The 19,708-nt window shown below is 40.2% G+C and overlaps 2 protein-coding genes across 3 annotated transcripts in view; both read right to left on the reverse strand.

Annotated features, from left to right (window-relative positions):
- Window positions 1–2,000: 2,000 nt before the first annotated feature.
- hsd17b7 (hydroxysteroid (17-beta) dehydrogenase 7) lies at window positions 2,001–5,863 on the reverse strand. Its single transcript, XM_079648561.1, has 9 exons — window positions 5,706–5,863; window positions 5,090–5,293; window positions 4,563–4,655; window positions 4,294–4,408; window positions 3,028–3,222; window positions 2,800–2,913; window positions 2,651–2,707; window positions 2,476–2,574; window positions 2,001–2,387 (listed from the first exon to the last, which is right to left on the reverse strand). The coding sequence occupies exons 1-9, from the start codon at window positions 5,738–5,740 to the stop codon at window positions 2,292–2,294; spliced, it is 1,008 nt and encodes a 335-aa protein (XP_079504687.1). The 5' UTR covers window positions 5,741–5,863; the 3' UTR covers window positions 2,001–2,291.
- A 132-nt stretch (window positions 5,864–5,995) lies between these two features.
- The window catches only part of ddr2a (discoidin domain receptor tyrosine kinase 2a), a 46,561-nt gene continuing 32,848 nt past the window's right edge, over window positions 5,996–19,708 (reverse strand). The window contains exons 4-18 of one of the 2 annotated variants that reach the window (XM_079648510.1): window positions 17,291–17,393; window positions 16,319–16,550; window positions 15,876–16,023; window positions 14,371–14,473; window positions 13,309–13,492; window positions 12,552–12,792; window positions 12,224–12,289; window positions 11,416–11,552; window positions 11,102–11,261; window positions 9,802–10,034; window positions 9,581–9,708; window positions 9,254–9,451; window positions 8,927–9,161; window positions 8,137–8,286; window positions 5,996–8,057 (exon numbers count right to left, since the gene is read on the reverse strand). In XM_079648510.1, coding sequence (XP_079504636.1) covers window positions 7,926–8,057; window positions 8,137–8,286; window positions 8,927–9,161; window positions 9,254–9,451; window positions 9,581–9,708; window positions 9,802–10,034; window positions 11,102–11,261; window positions 11,416–11,552; window positions 12,224–12,289; window positions 12,552–12,792; window positions 13,309–13,492; window positions 14,371–14,473; window positions 15,876–16,023; window positions 16,319–16,550; window positions 17,291–17,393 — 2,450 coding nt within the window. In that variant the 3' untranslated portion in view covers window positions 5,996–7,925. Of the gene's footprint in view, window positions 8,058–8,136; window positions 8,287–8,926; window positions 9,162–9,253; window positions 9,452–9,580; window positions 9,709–9,801; window positions 10,035–11,101; window positions 11,313–11,415; window positions 11,553–12,223; window positions 12,290–12,551; window positions 12,793–13,308; window positions 13,493–14,370; window positions 14,474–15,875; window positions 16,024–16,318; window positions 16,551–17,290; window positions 17,394–19,708 lie in introns of both variants that reach the window. The other variant, XM_079648509.1, reaches the window with a different exon arrangement.

Here is a 19,708-nt window from a genome sequence, read left to right on the forward strand (position 1 = left end):
AAATATCTGTCTCAATATTTTATGATATCAGAATGTCGTTGTTCCTTCAATTCAAATAGTAGGATGTTACAGTCTAGTTGTGGTATTAAAAAATAAAAGGTTTATACATCTTTACACAAAGGCCAGTTGTTTACTCAGTGGTTAAAACGTTGTACAACATCTTCATACACAGCTCTCATTGATCACTGATGGTATTTTGGGAGCTGCATTTTAACCTTATAAGGAAAGTGAAATCCTGGCAGCTGATGGCCTTGTTAGTGAACACTGTGATGAACAGAGTCAAATGCACTTCAGCTCTGCCACAAACAAGATTCCTGCTGTTTATTTATTCACACTGCAGGTGTTTCCACTTCAGTAAAGACATCCAAACACAAACAAGGCTAAGAGGTAACCTTACAAAAATTACATTGGTGTGGTTCTAAGTGATTTGCAGGGTGTGCTCATTGTGTTCAAGCTAATCTGTTTTTCTCAAAGTCTTTACAGAGTGGCTTCAATCAAAAGTCGAACAAGTTCCCATTAGCAGCTTAAAGCAGAAGGTTTTTTTTCTGGACAATGTTTAAACTGAATACAACTACGTACGTGCAATATTACCGTAAATAGCTGTTCCACCAAATACTTTCACCTGGCTGCTCCAAACTGTTATATGTACTGGATGTGTATTTTGTAAATTGTGTCATTTCTATATTTTTGTGCATGCTTCTTGAGTGATATTAAGCTCTTTGGCTCTTTGCTCGAACAATTGTACATTTCCCCACGGTGGGAAGAATAAAGGTGTTCTGATTCAGATTATTATTTTACAGGATTTATAATATTTTATGATACACATTAAGTTTGTAGTAATTTAATATAAATATGATTTTGAGATGGACAATTATGCCCAAGTACTTTTACTTAAGTATATATCTTGATGCCAATCCTTTTTAAATTATATTAAGTAAGATTTTGAATGCATGAGTTCTGTTTGTAACAAGTAACATTTAAAATGTGGTATCAACACTTTTACTTAAGTGAAAAGAGTACTTCTTCCACCTCTGTCAATAAGAGATGTGGCAACAAAATCGGTTATTTATTTTCTTTCTCCTCCTCACGTTACTGAACTGATGGTGCTAAAGTGCAGAGGTGGAAGAAGTATTCAGGTGCTTTACTTGAGTAAAAGTACCAATACATTACTCTCAATATACTTCATCACAGTTAAAAGTCCTGCATTAAAAGTCTTACTTGAGTAAAAGTAAAAAAGTATTATCAACTAAATGCAGGCTACTTAAAGTATAACAAGTAAAAGTATCATTGTGCACAAAATGCCTTTATGTGTGTCAATAACTATTATTTATACAAGTGACATTTGTAGATAATATTCTTAAATTGTATTTAAGTACAGTAAATGTAGTTAGTTACTTCCCACCTCTGTTGAAGAGGTCCAACCCTCCGGGTACAGCCAGTCCCTCCTGAACACACTTTGGCAACTCAGTCGATTATTGTGATTGCGCAGCCGAAGATGACTTCTCCTGTCACCAAAGCAATGATAGAGTCTTACGCGCTCATGGTCATGGTAATGGGCTCGTTTTTCGTCTATTTCTGCGGGATGGTCTGGGCTTTTTGCAACCCGAAACTGAGCGGAGCAGAGGAGGAGTGTATGGTCGGGAAACAAGCAGCGGAACCCGGGGACGACTGTTGGTTTAGCGCTCCAAATCCTCCGGAGAGGAATTTTAGGTGCGTCTGTACGCATCTGCCGGCACCGCCGTACACCGCGGAGGGGCTCACACAGACCACTTATGTCAACTTTTGGGATGATACCGATAGTCTGATGTCAGACTGCAATGCATTTTGCCGTGAGGATCATGGCATTAACAATCACATTGGACACAGTCCCTCATGGACAGCAAAGGATAGACAGATTGTGACCTAGCCTACCATCCATGCACACCCACTGCACACGTGTCGTTATCCTCATATGTTATAGTGCTTTATGGAATTAATTGACTTGCAAGAAGTTGGACAAGAACAGGCAAAAGTGAGTTTATTGTTAAACCATCACAACATAGGCTAAATAATTCTTTGTCCATAACAGACATTTCATTTAGAGAGTAGAGTCACTGTAACTTGTTGATTTGAACTGTAAATTCATTCTTGTATATTGCAGTGTCAGGCAAAGGACAAAGCTATTTCTGTTAGCGTACATGCTGGTCCCAAATCACCAGACCGAAATACAATAGTCTCCATCCCAGAATCGTGTCATCCTGTAAGCACCATGATGATCCAGATCCTGCCGGACGGCTGTGAACTTTCCAGGATTATTTTTGTTTCCCTTTTAGTTTCTTTCTTACTTCACTTTCTAGTTGCAGTAGTTGCTCATACAATGCCTCGGATGTTTCCAAATCAATATCCATCTGCAGAGGGGAACAGACAACACACAACATTAACTATTTTACAAGATTGTTTTAAATGAAATGTACTGTATAGTATTCTTTGCCATACCTTGCGTGGCTGTATGTAGTTGTTGCCTAGCCCAGATGTTGAGCTGTGGTACTTAGCTTGAGGGTCCAGTGATTCAGGCTTTTGCTTAAAGAGCCAGAACTACAAGAAAGAGCAGCAATCATGATTTAATTTGTACACAATTGTGCATGAAATCAGAAATATTTGATTTACCTACCAGGGCTTCAGATCCATTATAAGGGTTCAGGGTGAAATTGTTGCAGAATATCCTTATCTGAGATCACGAAAGAAAAATGCATTCAGAAACAACCAAAATCCTTTCTGATGTGTGTGTGTCTGACATTTTACTGTCAGAGATGCACTCACAAGCCAAAAGACAGGCATGAGCAGGGTCCAGAGGAAAGCTGGGAATGAGGGCAGGATACCGTAGGTCATATTGGTCATCACGAAACCAGGACAAATTACAGATGAGTATAAACCCTGGAGAGCAGAATGAACACGTGATCACATTTATAGACATCATTGGAGTTAAAAGAAAAAAGTTAATTTTGCAGGTATGGGTACACAGCATGTGAGGTGTGTTTCTGAGTCGACCTGTTTGTTGTGGTGTGTGTTGAGCGCGAGGCTGAGCAGGTCCGAGGCATATTTGGAGGAGCTGTAAGGTTGTGTGCCTCTCTGGTGCTGCATGTCTTCGAGGTTAAAAGCCGGGCGGTGAGCGTTACTTGAGGAGGTCCAGATCAGCTGGGATGTGTGGCCGGCATCACACAGAACTGGTTCCAGCTCCCTGATCTGGACATAGAAAAACAACACAACATTATAATAATCATCGAAAAAATACATCTTAGCAATTCATTGATGCTCAGTTTCAGCCAGGTGATACTATTTCATGAAACAATGAGGAACTTCTTCATTGTTTCCCCAGCAGTTTGTCTTGAAACAAGCAAAACATTTGGTGTGGGAAACAGATGATATTATGGTATCTTACTAATATCTCTTACAATGCAATTTACACACCTTTATGTTAAGATTGTAGAAGCAAATTCCTTATTCCCTCGTACATTTGTCGCTCCATTCGGAATTTAGTTTATTATATTTTTTGTGCTTTAGGTTTAGTAAATTGTTGTAGGCTCCAGGACGAGCGGTAACATATGTTTATTTTACAAAACCCTTTTTGTTTGTTTTCTAACCATAGCAAGCTATTTGAGCTGATGTGTAAATCATACTTACAATGTTGTTCAAATATATCTATCATCTTTGTTAAGACTACAATATAAAGTGTGTGTAACTGCATAGGCCTCAAGAAATTAGTACATAACACTTATTTTAAAAAGATAATAGAGATTTTAAGTTGCAACGACAATGGCATCTCCTTTCGTATCTAGTATCACTAAAGTCATTTCAGATTCCTTAAACTGATCAGGGAAGTTCAATTCCTCCCAAATTTGGTTAAATGTTTCAAAAATACCATCTCAAAAAAAAAAATGTATGTCTCTGAGCTGTAATGAAGAGTTTTTTTAATACAGCTGCAAAGGCAGATTTTTACTAGAGAGGAGCTTTGAGGACGTTTGTCTGTGATGGAAACTTAATACAAGTCAGAATGAATCTTTAATCTGCTAATGCACAGTAAGCTCGATACGCTCCGCAGCGTCCTCCAGCCCAGGACAGTCCTGTTAATTTTTAATGAGCATCGTTTCTAAGTGACAGACGGATCCAGTATCACCTATGCTGATCCCATCAAGGGGAAACAGTTAAAGTATTACTGTCATTCAGAAAACTAAAGGAAATCTGGTTTTGTATTAGATTCCTTGTTGTTCAAAACATATCCCAGATAATTCAGGAGGCATAAGAGTAAGTACTCACTAATAAAAAGTGACCAAAGAGGTTTGTTGCAAAAACTTCCTGCAGGCTGTCAGCAGTGACGCTGTCCTTCTGTGTAAGGATCCCCTGACCTGTCGTAAACATCGTGATGATACCACTGCAAAAAATAACAAAGTTAGAGAAGCTTTGAAAGGCATCATAGGAAAGGTTTTAAATACATTCATTTTAAATCTTTATATAGACTGGACATGTTAAGCATATAAATATTACGCAGCTTATCAATTTGGAGAATCTTTAAACGTAAAAAGTACCTGGAGAAAACACCTTTGAAAAATGCATTTACATCGAATTGTGGTTTTGGCATGATGCCTGCATTCAGGTAGAGGCAGTCCAGCCGGTTATACCTGCAGGAGACAATTCACACACATTTCTGAAACACACATATAGCACATTGTCTATGGATGAACATGTGCTATAAGGATGTATTTTTGATTTGAATGCGTATTGTGTACCATGCTGTTGTGTGTATATCTGTTGAAGTAATGACATAATTGCTTTACTGTCTATGTATTCATTCAGTTTATACAGGCTAATCTTTGCATCCTGGCTGTATTTCTGTTATGAGTGATGGTCCAAATTGAGGCACATTGATATGCAAATGCTTACTTTGTGTGACAGAAAGTATAAAAAACATCTTTCTCAGTCTTAATAAGACCAACATTTATTCTGTCTCTTTTACTGTTGTATTACCTTAGCTTTAAGCACCACCGGTGTGTTCATTTGTGTGCTTTTATGCGAATCTCCTGAGTGTTTAAGTGACAGATCTATGACCTCCCACCTGAGTTTGACCTCCTGTGCAGCAGCAAGGACGGAGGAGATGCTGCTGGTGTCCATCTGCAGGAGAGCCACCTGAGCTGAGGGGTGAGAGGTCAGCAGGGCGGAGCGGGCAGCCTGAGCCCGCTGCATGTTCCTGCAGGCCAGACACAGCTGGAGGCTCTCATTGTCCTGCAGGAGCCGCTCACACAGACCCAGGCCGATGCCACTGCGGGGAGACGCACAAACAATGTAATGAAAAACATATAATGAAGGCATTTACAGATTGCATTTATAAGCAAAATACTTTAATGTACAAAATGATACAGGTAGTTGGGCTAGATATTTCTTGACAGGGAGGTTTCAAAAGTTGACGTAAAGATCAGTTTCCTACACGTCCTAGGAAAATATGGTCTTTAATGGTAACAACAGTCTTTAAAATAGTTTTCTTTTCAAATAGTTTCTTCAGTAGTATTATATTATCTTATTTTTTCTGTGTCTTTGTAGGCACCATTTCCTTGTTTGTGTAAGTCTACTTTATAATAATAAAACCGGTTCTGTTTCTGATCAATAACAACAGCTACAAATAAACTAGAAGACTCATATCATGAATTCATCACACCTAAGATGCCAGACATTACCTATTAGCGCCAGTCACCAACACCACCTTATTCATCTTCTCTTGTACAAACTAGAAACAAAACTGCAAACCAAAAACACAAAATGTACGACCAAATGTTGTTAAAAAGTTACACAAGGCAACAAGTCCTTTTTTTTCGAGGATGTGGACTCATGCCCTTTACCCCTCCCCATTGATGTGATTGGACACTGCAGCAGCGATCAGCCAATGAGAGGTTGACTCCATGTTGCTCAGCAGGAAGCACCGCCCACTCAGCGTCAGATAGGAATGAAGCAATACTTCTTAAAGAGATAGAGTTCCCAGTTTAATTTTTATTTGTGTTTTTTCAACCAATGTACAACATATTTAGAATCATTTTCACTGAAAAGCGTTGAGTACAAATGTGTAATTAAAACAATTGTGAAATCTGTTGGGGTGCCACTACACTTTTACAACTATACATCTGCTATAGTCATTTAATTCAAAAAAGAGAAAATAAAACATTTAGTGAAGATATTAATTTATCCAATGGGAATCACCAAATGCTTCACATCGATCAAATGGGTATCCAAAATGCATATCATGTTTAACTTAGACATAAAGATTATTTCACCTCACACAGAGAGATATGGAGGACACATAAAAGTTGAAACACATAACGGCAGATATGAGTCTCTTTTATGGAGAAGGTGAGTGGGACAAAGGCCTCTGATAAGAGGGGAGAGCCTGTAAAATACAGCTGAAGTGGCTGAAAAACAACAGTGGTATGCAGTATTAAATTCAAGCTAGTAGATAGTTATACACAGAAGTATGAGGAAATAAGAGAAACGACTCCAGTATACATCAACAAAAGAAAGAACAAACTATAACTAAAATTGCAGATGAGTCTTCGGCTGGTTGTATTTCTACATTTTCTTCACCTTTCTCATTTAAAAAGGAAATACACTTTCTTTGTCAACGTAGACGAACCATAAGCAGGCATTCACTTCTTCAACACTCACAACACATTCGCTAGCACCTTCCTAATGACACATACTATTAAAGGGGCTCCATTATGCTACTTTTCAGTTTCCATGCTTTAATGTTGAAAAGGGTCTTTATTTTTCCTATTGTGCCTGTGCTGCAGCACCTCTTTTCACCCTCTGTCTGAAACCAGAGCAGAGTCTGCTCTGATTGGTTAGCTGGCCGACTCTGTTGTGATTCGTCAACCACTTAGAGATGTCCCGCCCCTTAGCCTGTCAAGTACAATGTGAGTGAACTTTGGGATATTAGCCTTTGCAGACCATTTACATGCAGAAAAACCTATATAACATACTACAGGAAAGGGACATCTAAGAAAAAGCATAACAGGGCCCCTTTAAACCAACATATCAAAACACAGCCTGTGTTCAAAATAAGCATGTTGCAACATCTGATCACCTATCAAATTGTGATATTAGTTTGTGATGAATGCAAAATGATAACAGTTGAAAGTAGAAAAGAACAAATGTTTGGTAGATCCCAAAAATGAGCAGGAAAGTTACAGAACCACATAAAATATGATGCTCCAAACACGTCAATTTAAAGAGAATATTAATTTACAAATATAGCGACAAAAGATGAACAGAAAAACAAATTTAAACATATAAATATCAATACAAAATATTGTTATTTGAGATTAAGACGTATCTTTTAAACAAACACAGTCATGTACAGTTCATGTTCAAATCACAGATGAAAGACTGCAGGGAGATGAGAAACACTGAGATACTTGATGATATTCTCAATGAGTGGAGCTTTAAAACTGAGATGAAATGTTTGAAATGCAACCGTAATGGTTGGCTCCACCTTTCACTCTCTACATTCAAGCAGTCTTCCAAAGAAAACACAAGTTTTTCAACAGTGTAATCAAACACTGTTACATGGGAAATTTGAAATGATCAAATGAAAATAATATACATTTTTAAAAGTGCCGAATGTCAATTGCTACATTTAATTTTTGGCTTCATCAACACACCTCACAACCTTGAGAATACTCGTATGTCTATAAAACACCTTAGCTAACGTGATTGTGCCGATTAAACTCAAACTGAGACACATCAAAAGTCTTTGGTAGTCCATGTTTGTAGAGTCCATGAAACAGTCGTAGCAGGAGGCTCTCATCATATTTCTCTACTGAAATATGATAGCTCTAACCTGGATTGTGTTTGAATCATGGTTTACTCTTGTCTTGCACCAACACTGTCTTAAACATTGCCCCAGATTAGGGCTGTATATCCAGGAGGGCTCGGTGTATTTCCTGGAAGGAGGGCCTTTCCTTTGTGTTCCTCCTCCAGCAGCTCAGCATGATCTTGTAGAGCGAGTCCGGACACAGCACAGGCTGAGGCAGGTAGATCTGCATGAAGGGGTCAACAAGTTAAGCCACAGATACGCAGACCTTTATATGTATGTGAAATGTTTGGAACAACACTCACCTGTCTTTTTTGGTCCCTGAAAAACTCCCCTGTGTTTTCTATCACCTGCTCGTCAGTGAGCTGAGAGTAGGGTTGCTCCTTGCAGAAGTTCAGTATCTCCCACAGAGTCACCCCGAAGGCCCACACATCACTGGCTGTGGTGAACTTACCCTGCACAACAAAAGGTGGTGATATGTCCATGAGATTGGCAAGAAAAAAGTATTTTTGGTGTGTGATAAGTCATATCCTTAAAATGTACCCCCATTATTCATCCCATGTTACTTTTCATTCTTAAAGAAAACATGTTTTTCTCACCTCCAACGGGAATGAAGAATCATAAATATTGGAGACATTTCTTGATAAATGTAAGTAAATGGCCATCTTCAACAACTGAAAACTACACCAAACTTTTGTTTATAAACTCACACACAACTCATGCATTATAGTCCAAGTCTTGTTGCCCACTACTTCCCAATCACAGGCATGTTTGCTTGACTTTTCAATTGTGTACATAGTATTGCTTAAGCGATAAGGTCAACAAAAACTAGTAAGCATGAGAGTGAATAAATGACTAAATTATTCTGCAGTGTGAGTTTGTAAACAGATGTTGTGATATATTTTCGCTTTTGTTAAACCGTGTCCCCGTTTCCTTCCTTTATCAAATATATTCTCTGTTTTCAGACTATTCATTTACTGGTGAGCCATGCGAGCAAAACAGTTTCTTCAAGAATCAATGGTAACCGAGGTTGATTGATTGGTAAACAAATGGTCATTTTTGTGGTGAAATATTCCTTTAAGTAGTGGTGCTCACCAGCAGGATGCTCTCCCATGACATCCAGCGTATCGGCAGCACGGCTCGGCCCTGGATGCGGTAGTAGTCCCCACTGTACAGGTTTCTGCTCATGCCAAAGTCAGCAATCTTTATCGTGTAGTTTTTACCAACCAGGCAATTCCGCGTGGCCAAGTCTCGATGGACAAAGTTCAGAGAGGAGAGGTACTTCATCCCCGATGCTATCTGAGCCGCCATATAGCACAGATTACTGAAACTGGAGAAAAAAGAGAGGAAACAGGGTTGTGTGTTGTGGATTGAAAAAAATAGACCTACATATAGAGATCTAGTGTGTTCACCACCACTCACCTGACAGTAGGTGCGTTGCTGAGCAGAGCGAGTTGTCCCTCGGGCTCGTGGCGGGACAGAAACTGGTTGAGATCTCCGTTCTCCATGTACTCTGTGATCATACAGAGAGGGTCGCTGTGGATGCACACAGCCAGCAGGCGGATGATGTTGGGATCCTTCAAACGTGACATGATCTTTATCTCCTTCAGGAAGTCATTCCTACCAAAAGACAAAAAGTACTGTAAACGACTTATTTCACAAAGAAATACATCAGAATGTTATTACTTCAACATGTTGATTTCAAGATATATTTTCAGTTTCAGTACAGGCTAATCCTGAAATCAATACCTTGCATTTTTGCTGGCGTCTGAACGGAGCATCTTCACAGCCACTAAAACTGGCTGATCCACGGGGATGTCAAATAAAAACTCTTTATTCATGAACTCCTGCATCCCGTCTGCTTCACACAGGTGCACCTGAGAGAAAGAGGAAGCAGAGGAAAGCATCATATATAACTAAGCATTTAGATCTGTCAGAAAACTTGCAGCAAACTGATAAAGGGTTCAAACCTCTCCAAACTGGCCCTCTCCCAGCTTCTCTTTGAACGTGAGCATCTTTCGGGGGAACTCCTCCACGGCAACGTCCTTCCCTGACAGCAGGTCCATAGTCAGCGCAGGGATGGCGTACGTGTTGCTTCCTGTCACACCCTGCAGGTTCACAATGTCGGCCTCTGCGTAGTGAGGGGCGCCATCTTGCACTGCAGTCGTTGAGGTGGATTTAGACACTGCTGTGCTGGTAGAAGCTGGAACACAGCATGGAAAATGTAACTAAGAGGAACAAGATAATGTTGATAATGTATTTAACCTTCAACATATCAACTGGGGAAACCGCAGACCTTTTAAGCAATATTGTTTTTCTAATCTTTGTATAACTTTTTCCAGCAATTTGTTACTGATGACTTTCCATCATTGTTTTGATAAAGAGAAGCTGTTAACAGATGGAAAGATGTATCCAGTTTATGTTTGCCATCTTTCCTAATTTTGGGGGCAGGGTTGGTCAAGGAGACAGACAGAGGCCGTTTCTCAATCTCGAGGATACTGGCTTCCAAGCCAATATTTCACGGATGCTACGTCATCGAGTGCCGCCGAAGGACTGTTCCAATCTCCAGCATACTTGGAATTCCACCGAGGCCGCGTCCTTGGTTTGGGGGAAATTTCGAGGCTGCACATGGGTAGACTTTGTTTCCTTAAAATCCCCACAATGCTTTGCGCACGGACCAATTTCAAAGACCCTTGCGGAGAATGGCTGAACCGACGCAGCACACATTTAAATGTAAGTAGTGGCGTAGAACATGTGTTGGTAAAAATGTTACTTTGTTACATTTGTTATTACCAAAAATGTGTTCCGTGAAAGTAAAGCAAGTTCATAATTAGATGGACATCGTGAGGTATTTATTTTCGGTTCATTTTATGTTGAAACCGTTAGAGAGAGTGGCACACTTGTTAGCCTGTTCCATTCTTCTTCTTTTTCCGAAGCCGTGGCTTGGAAGCATACTTGCTTCGTTTCTGAAGGAAGTGACTTGGAAGTACGCGACTACCAAGCCAGCATCCTCGAGATTGAGAAACGGCCACAGTTCCTCATATACTTTGTCTAATTACGTTCAACACAATATGAAAATCAACTGAAACTTTCCTAAAATGTTTTTTTAGATAACATCAATTACATTAGTTAGAATGTTTGAGAATTGGTTTTTATACCAGAATTTAAAGCAAAACTCACCATACACAGCACAAAATACAGTTTAACACTCGACAGGATGAGGTTTATCTGAGTTTATACGTAAGCAAGCAGTCCCATCTGTCCACCTACCAGACTCCTCTGAGCTCTGAGAAAACTCCGGCAATTTACATATGATGCGTGAAGGCTCCTGGTAGTCCGGGCCGAGCGGGAAGATACGTTCGTAGGTGGCGTTAGACTCCTCCTCGCTGATTGTGCTCGACTGGTTGTGGTTGTAGGCGAACGTTTCACTCTGTATTGACAAACTAGCAGTTAGTTCATCGTCCAGCATCCGGCGAGAGGCCTAGAATAAAGGATGTGGGGGGTGAAGGAACAGATCTGACCACCTCCCGAAAGAAGATTCAATGGAATTTTGATATATTTTGCATCATCAGTGATTGGCTCACCTTCTCCAACATCTTCTGCCACACCTGCCTCCACAGGATGATGACAATGATGACCAAGAGGATGAGGATGATGGCCACTAAACAGCCAATCAGGATCCGGGTGTTGCTGTCATCGATTTTGTGGGTGGGGTCGTCCTCTGAGGAGGGAACAGGAGGAGATACATTATATAATATGCATGCGTGAACATTCGGGATCATAATGAACCTTTCAATAAATCAGTCCTTATATACATATATATGTAATATATATATTTACTAATCAATATGACTGAACGAAGTGATATTAAAGTAAGTAAATGTTCAAAGGACTTTTGTGAAACACAGAATATGTGTCAGCAGGTAGTGTGACTTAAAAATACTGGATTCATTTTATTTAGATGAGCCAAATCATGGACAAGGCTATTTATGAATGCTGAGTGGAAAAGAGACAATGATGGGATTAGTTCCACCTGTGCTTTCCCTGCTGTGACAAATTCAAATGCCTGCGGTGATAAAACCTCTATCAAGGCCATTAGGATTTTCATAAAAAATGTAGATTACTATTTAGAAAGGGAAGGTTATCTCCGTTTATTGTATTTTGCATTCGAACATCTAAACATTAACTATGTAATGTTTTCATTTAATTTAAATTTGGTCTCTTGTTTTTTGTCTTCATACTCTCCTGCGTTTTCAGGATAAGAACTTCAGTGCTTATTTGTTGTGTCTGCATGTTGTCAACAATATGCCATATTGTTATTTTAGCCATGCATGTCACGTAATGGTTAATGAAGGCCTTCATAAAGTGTGTGAGTGTGGAGCAATCACTGACCTGGTAGTATGTTAGGAGGCAGTCCTGTCTTGGTTGTAGTCAGCGTTGTGTTGTACATGGCTGTATCTGAAGGACAGACAATACATGTTTCATTCATACATCTGAAGGCCACAAAATTGATAATAATAATTATCTTAGCAATAACATCATAATAAAAATAATAAGTAATGAAATATTTTTCTACAGAAAATATTTCCAAATATATTTTTATTTTGCATAAGTATATAAACTTAAAGGTGTCAAAGAAGATATATATATATATAAAGGAAAAATACTTTCTTACTACAGTAACAGATAATACACACAGTATACAATACACACAGTATACCTGACTGGAAGGTGATCTCGCTGAACATCATCCAGGCGTCTGCAAAGTAGAACTGGCACTTGATGGCGCTGGCCATGTTATTGAACAGGTTGACGGTGATGAAGCGAGCGCTGGGATTCTTCTCGTCCTCCACGGGGATGAAGGAGAGCGGCGAGGCCTCCCAGTCTGCCTCAGAGCGGAAGAAACACAACAACTGGCGGAAAGCCTTCACGTGCCGCGAGTACATGTTGTTGCAGTGGACCTGACACAAGACAGGAAAGGTGGGAGGAAGACCAGTAAGGAAGGGGTAAAACAGATTAATAGAGTCAGTCATACAACAAACTATAAAGAAAGGAACATAAGGGAGGATATGGTCATAACTAGACTCAGAGTTAATCTCACAGGATTAAATGGCACTTTATATTTACCAAAGTACAGTAGTAAGTATCAAAACTTCAATCATTTGACATACATCAACTCAAAGAAATGTATACTGTAAAAACCGGTCTGCACATCACAACCATCAGTAAGGCTCTATTTACAGTACTTTCTCAGGTGACACAGGGTTTCTTAGGCACATCTAAAATGTTGATCTATACATGAATGTCTAAGATGTTGAAATGACACAATGTTTCACTCTTGTACAGTAGGTGGCAGTATGCACCTTAAAGATGTTTGCAATCCGTCATTAAACTTAGAGGAGAAGAAGATAAAGCCACATGTGGGGAGACTTTTACTTCTGATGAAAGATGTAAACTTGTATGTTCAGGATCCTCACCTTCATGGTAGTGAAGTTGCGTATGCGGTCAAACTCAAACATGATTTCAACATATCCACTGGGGAAGCTCTCGTTGGTCCAACCCACGTAGTCATAGCCGGGCCAGACATTGTAGACGTGACTCAGTGTGAAGTCATCCAGGCCACACACTCCATCAGTCAGCTGGCCCAAGCCCTCCGTCATACTGAGAAACAAGGGAAGGTTAAAAGAGATGCATAAAATACAACAGAGGGACTACGTGCATTTACTCAATTACTGTACTTAGTTTTACATTTAAGGTACTCGTACTTTACTTGAGAATTCCATTTTCAGGCTCTCTTCTACTTCACTACTATCATTCTGGACTCTAAAAAGTTGTGCTTTATCTGTCAGTGTTTTGCAATGCTTGGTAATATTGATAGAATATGATGAATCACTGTAGACCCCAAACTATAAAAAGCAACCTTAAATATGTACAGCAGTAACAGGCAACATATACGTTTTTGCAACAATAATTAATGTATATTTACTGTTTATGTCTATTTTCAAGCTTATTTCAATATTCAGTCTTGAGCAATGCCTTATTTATATAATGCTCTGACAAAAAAAATCCAAATTGAGAAAAATGCTTGGTGCTATCATTTACCACTAGATGGCAGCATTGTAAAACCAATTCCTCACATCTGCTGCTGGCTTTGATTTTGCAATAAAGGCCATTTTATTTCCCCTCTGCCCTGTTGCCACCTCAGAAAGAAGGAGGCCTTATTGTGTTGTGGAGGACTTTATTCACAATGCTATAATGTAAACACTTCTGTCAAAAAAAGTGTGATTAATTTGATTCAGTGTCTAAAGTTCATAAAGAGGGTTGACTCAGTCATTCCTATGAGGTATTGCCTAACTAAGAAAACCACAATGACCCACCAACGCCTGCTGTCTCTTTGCTTTCACCATGGAGACAGGGCATCAACAATGTGAGGGGAAAACGCACTGACTCAGAATGAGAGCAATGGTGAAGCAGTGCAGTAGTGTGTGAAAGAGGAAGTATGGAATAATAAACACACACATACACACACACACACACACCTGTGGATGACCGCTCCATCATAGACAGAGTCGTTGAGAGACGCAGGATGAATCGGCAAGTTCATCTGTTCTCCTGCTGGAGCGTTGTACGACACGAGACCATCTGTAGAGCAAAGAAAATTGCTAAAATGATGTTTACAATGAGTCCATCATTCCCTATGCTGTGCAAGGAAATTACTATGTTGACCCAAAGAAGGTTGTTATTCGAAAACCGTGGTGGAAATTATGTTTTTAAAGATATCTACGGCGACATATATTTACAAAACGATGCACAGAGAAAAGGTATAATTTTTCCATTAAAGGTGGGGTAGGTAATTTTGTAGAAACCAGCCCGTGTGCGCTAGAATTTGAAAATACACATCTGGAAAAAATCTGCCACTTCCTTATAGAGCCCCTCCTCCAACACACACGAACGCGCACATGACCAATGAGGGCACGAGATAAGTTTGTGCCCGAGATGGAAGGCTGACAGGCAGGTAGGCCATCAGTTATTTTAGCCGGACCGGCTAAAATGATTGGTCGTGCTTTTTACAGCGCCACGGCTTCCACAGATGAATTATTTGTATGTATTTATTGTCAAAGCATTTAAGATATTCATTGCTATCGGGATGTTAAGATTATTCCATGGAATATAACAAAAAGTGTTTCTGAAATAAATGACATGATATACATATACAGAATATGCAAACTATGTGATGTTTTCAGACAGTATGAAGAACAGTTGATTAGAGGGCCTGGTGACAATCTGCCCACAAAGCTTCAGCTTTTAGGGAATCATTTCAAGACGTCTGCTTTTTTCAAAACTTACGCCACACTTTTACACCACTGACAGTTTTTGTTGCATCTCTTCTGCTTTGATTGAAGTTTCATTTTTACCAGGTTTCTATACCCAAAATCATAATGATATTTTCAGTTTCATGTGGTTTTCCGATAATACCTAAAAAGCTACCAACGTCCTTATTCCTTTGTACTCAAATAAACTTACCAAAGCATGCAACATTTTTGTAATCATCACTCACTTTGTTACTTGCTGAATATCATAATTTTTGTCGGCATGGGTTCATTTCAGTTTTCAGCTATAGAGTGCTTTACAACGCAACTTTTGGGACTCTATGGGTTATTGTGCTGTTTGTTCAAAAATGTTATCAAAATGCTGTATGTTTCAAATAAATCTCATTAATTTTAAAAAGGCGATTCAATATGTAGTCAGGAGAAAGATTATTATTGTTTCTATTCATACATTTGTTGTATTTTGTATGTATTTTTATTTCATTTCTTTGTGTTATATTGATAAAGTTATGTAAGGCTTATGTTTCTGGGAAATCTAGAAACGAAAGTGTAATGTATGCAGCTGTAAAGGGTATAGAGGATCAGCTGATCCCTTATATCTTTATGGGCTCAAAGGTAGACTGGGGCTCAGGTGTCATCTTTGTTCTCCTCCTCCTCCTCACTTATAATCTTTTGAATCTCCTGTCTTTTTATATATTTTCCTTTCCTCCTCTTACCCAGCCATTCACAGCCGTAGAGCTCCACTCTCATGCAGACGTTCATGGAGTGATCGGTGACGGGCATGAAGCGGACGAAGCGAGCGATGATTGGCGGCTCGAGGTCCTTCAGCACGATGTCGTACGCGTTCCTGTTTCCTTCAATCACCTGCAGGAGGACAAACACACCTTGACCTCATGCAGAAGCTCCCTAATGATTAAGAATGAATCATGACCTCCTCATATCATTTATAGGTAGTGAAGAATTAATGAATCTCTATTGCGACCATAAACACAGTGATACCAGGCAAAAACAATGACAAGCTATAAAAGCATCGGACGGATGATGAGTATCAGTACACCGTGGCATCTTTATCAGAAGTTTGTTTTAAAGGTCAAATTGATTAAAGAGTGATATCAAAGACAGGAAAACTCTTGTTTTACCTCTGACTGGTAGGACTCACCTGCTTGCCCTGCCTGTTTCTCCACGAGATCCAGCGGCTTCCATCGCGGCTGTACTTAATCTTGTACATCTGGGAGAACTCGTTTCCGATGCCGCCCGCGTGACGCCCCTGGGTGCCCACGAGGGTGATGAAGTGGAGCGAGCGCAGGTCGATCTGGAGAAACTCCTTCAGGCTGTCTGGCTCCACTGTTATCTCTGGACACCAAGCGCCATCGCCCTCCTCAAAGTCCAACCTGAGAGAAACGGAGGGTGGATGTTCATATTAGAATTACAGCAGGGGAAGAAAGCTGGAAGAAGAATTAGGACAGAAGGGAGGGGAAAAGGTGAGAGGAAAGTTAAAGTGAGTGCGGTTGTGGATTTCAGGACTTAAAGCCGGTTATAAAAACATCTGCGTCTTAAATTCATCTTAAAGTGTTAATTTTGGGAAGGGGACTTAAGAGTGAGTCGAGACGGAACACACAGCCAGATGGATGGGGAAAGTGTATTACATCATTATACTGATACTCACTGAAGGCCACCCAAGTTAACACACACACACACACACACACACACACACACACACACACACACACACACACACACACACACACACACACACACACACACACACACACACACACACACACACACACACACACACACACACACACACACACACACACACACACACACACACACACACACACACACACACACACACACACACACACACACACACACACGCCTCCTTAATGATGTGGCTGTAAGTAGAACCCCAGTTTGTGGCTTACTGCAAATAAACCTTGAAGGATAAGCCACCCACACACACACTAACTCATTATCAGGTTAAACAAACCATGAAGCACGTACGTGTGTGTGTGTGTGTGTGTGTGTGTGTGTGTGTGTGTGTGTGTGTGTGTGTGTGTGTGTGGGGGGGGGGGGGGGGGGGGGGGTCTATACAGTACATATGTGTGTTTGTGTGTGTAAAACCTACCTGCCATGTCTAGCAGCTGTGGATTCGGACCACTGGCTGGAGGCAGAGATGTCCTCGTCCTGTATCTTCCCTCCAGACATGCCCAGAGGATACCGACACACACCTGAAACACAACAACACGTTTGATTAAAGAGGACATATAACATACTACAGAAAAGGGAAAACCCCAAAAAGCATAAGAGGGCCTCTTTAAAGAAGCAATAAGGTCAAAACTGTACCCTGATGTTTGTTTAGAAACACCCATCCTGTATTGTAGAGAGGGAAGTTTTGTTTACCGGTGCTTTACCAGTGAGTTAAGCAATTTTTCTATTCTAACTTACTGTGAGCTCATTTTTGATGACAAGTATGTAGTTTTGGAAAGCCCAGAAATTACAGTAAACCCTAAGATTAGGCCATTATATTGCTTAATCTTTCAGGAAGATATTACAAATAATATTTACTCTGGTTTTTCTTTTCCCTCCAAGCAACTTGTAAGAATGATTTTAGAAAGATTGCTTCCAAGTTTGACTGAATCTGTTTGGAAGTGGTTCATGATAACTACGTTTTGCCCCTTTTAAAGTAACTTTTTCTGCAACTGTAGGCTACCCCTTTTCAGATGGAAATATTGTACGTTTATATCTGCTGCATTTGGCAAATAGTTTTACAGTTTAAGGTTTATTTATACAACAATTAAACAGTTTACATTTACTCTAAAATCGACTTGCCTAAATCTGTATCAGTGTCTGTATTTAAGCAGGATATTCTTTCCATTCATGGTATTTAAGTCTACGTGAATTATCACACCCTGAAACACGCGACTCACCCTCACTTCTCTCAGAAAAATCACAGCGCTGGACGGCGTTCAAAATTTGAAACCGGCCTCCAACATTCACCAGACATTTTTAAGACAGAACCACTTAAACCTCAGGTCCTGTCAGGAAACCTGCAAAATGTGATGGATGGTGTTGTATGAAGGTGTGGCGTGGTGATGTGAGAGGCCTGCACACACACATATTAACACACACACATATATATCCAAGCTAATACACACTCCTCGCACTCAAATCAAGGTTGCCTTTTTGAAATAATAAGCTGGATCCATTCGGTGTTTCTGCCAGTCCAAACACCGTGGTATCAAGCACATGCACAGGAGTTAGTTACTGTGTGTGTGTGTGTGTGTGTGTGTGTGTGTGTGTGTGTGTGTGTGTGTGTGTGTGTGTGTGTGTGTGTGTGTGTGTGTGTGTGTGTGTGGTCAAGCTGGCAGGTTTGAGCCCATCACGCCCCCACTGTGCGGTCAATAGACGCAGTTTGCCCTCTGTTTCCTGCATGTCCGTCCTCCCCCTCACGTCTCGCCTCACTCCTCCTGTGTGGTCTCACCCCTCTCTCTTTTCATTTGTCCCATTCAGTGGCGAAAGGTGATAAAACGTAACAGCGCAATTTCGAAAAGATTAATTGCATTTAGAGTCAGCTAGCTAGTGTCAAACTGAGCGTGACCCAGCCAACATGGTATCTATTAACTTTTACAAGGTTCTGAATGAATCAACTTATTCAGGGTGTTTCCAAAAGCAACAACGACGGGTGATGTTTCACTGTGGGCTATCTACCTTTATTGCACGGCTTAGTTGAATTTTGTTGACTTTGATTGGTCAATTTAGTTATTATTTAGTTAATGTTAATTCTCGCTGTCATACCGCTGCTAAGGAGGTTTCAAGGGACTATGTGCAGTCAAATCAATTTGCAGAAAGATGTCTGGTAAATGTAACATTAGCTGAAGATGACAAACATTCGTTTTCATCCATCATAAAAAGAGAAAAAGAGAGAGATAAGTAAAGAAGTCAAAAGACAGAGCGCTGGACATCAGAGAAGAGAGACAGGAAGTAAACACTAATGGGAACACGGTATGATCCATGTAAAAAATAATATGGAGAGAATGAGCTCTGTGTTTAAAGACTGGTTAATGGAAGTCAAAAACTTCAACAAACTTGGACAGTAACAGGAAACTGAAAAAAACCACTGCAGTTCCAGCCGTGGAACTACTATTCTTTCCATAAAAGAAGCAAAAATAAAAATCATTTTTAAGTCAATAAAATCATTTTTTTCAATATAGTGAATGAAGTCGTTGGTTTAGTTAGGGTTAGGGTTTAGGGTTAGGGTTAGGTTAGTGTGTGGGGCTCTCTGCTGGAACTGCTACCCGCGCGACCCGACCACGGATAAGCGGGAGAAGATGGATGGATGGATGGATGGATGGATGGAAGTCGTTGGTTTATTTAGTAGGAAGTTGTGTAATAAGCGTGATAATGTGCAGAGGGTCGGGTCGGGTCGAGTCGGTCGTGTTTTCTTGGCCTAACATTGATAAATCCACCTAGCAGGATGTGACCGCTAGTTAGCCTCATTTATGGATAAAAGAGACTTTGGAAAACGAAATGTCTGCATATGTGA

The sequence above is a fragment of the Notothenia rossii genome, assembly GCF_949606895.1.
Source record: "Notothenia rossii genome assembly, chromosome: 1".
In the NCBI taxonomy this organism is placed as follows: Eukaryota; Metazoa; Chordata; class Actinopteri; order Perciformes; family Nototheniidae; genus Notothenia; species Notothenia rossii.

Coding starts and splice junctions, on each gene's coding strand:
- hsd17b7 (XM_079648561.1), bottom strand. CDS start 5,740: ATGAATAAGGTGGTGTTGGTGACTGGCGCTAATAG. Junction 2,575..2,650: donor ATAATGGATCTGAAGCCCTG/GTAGGTAAATCA, acceptor TCTTTCTTGTAG/TTCTGGCTCTTTAAGCAAAA. Junction 2,388..2,475: donor ACTACATACAGCCACGCAAG/GTATGGCAAAGA, acceptor TCCCCTCTGCAG/ATGGATATTGATTTGGAAAC.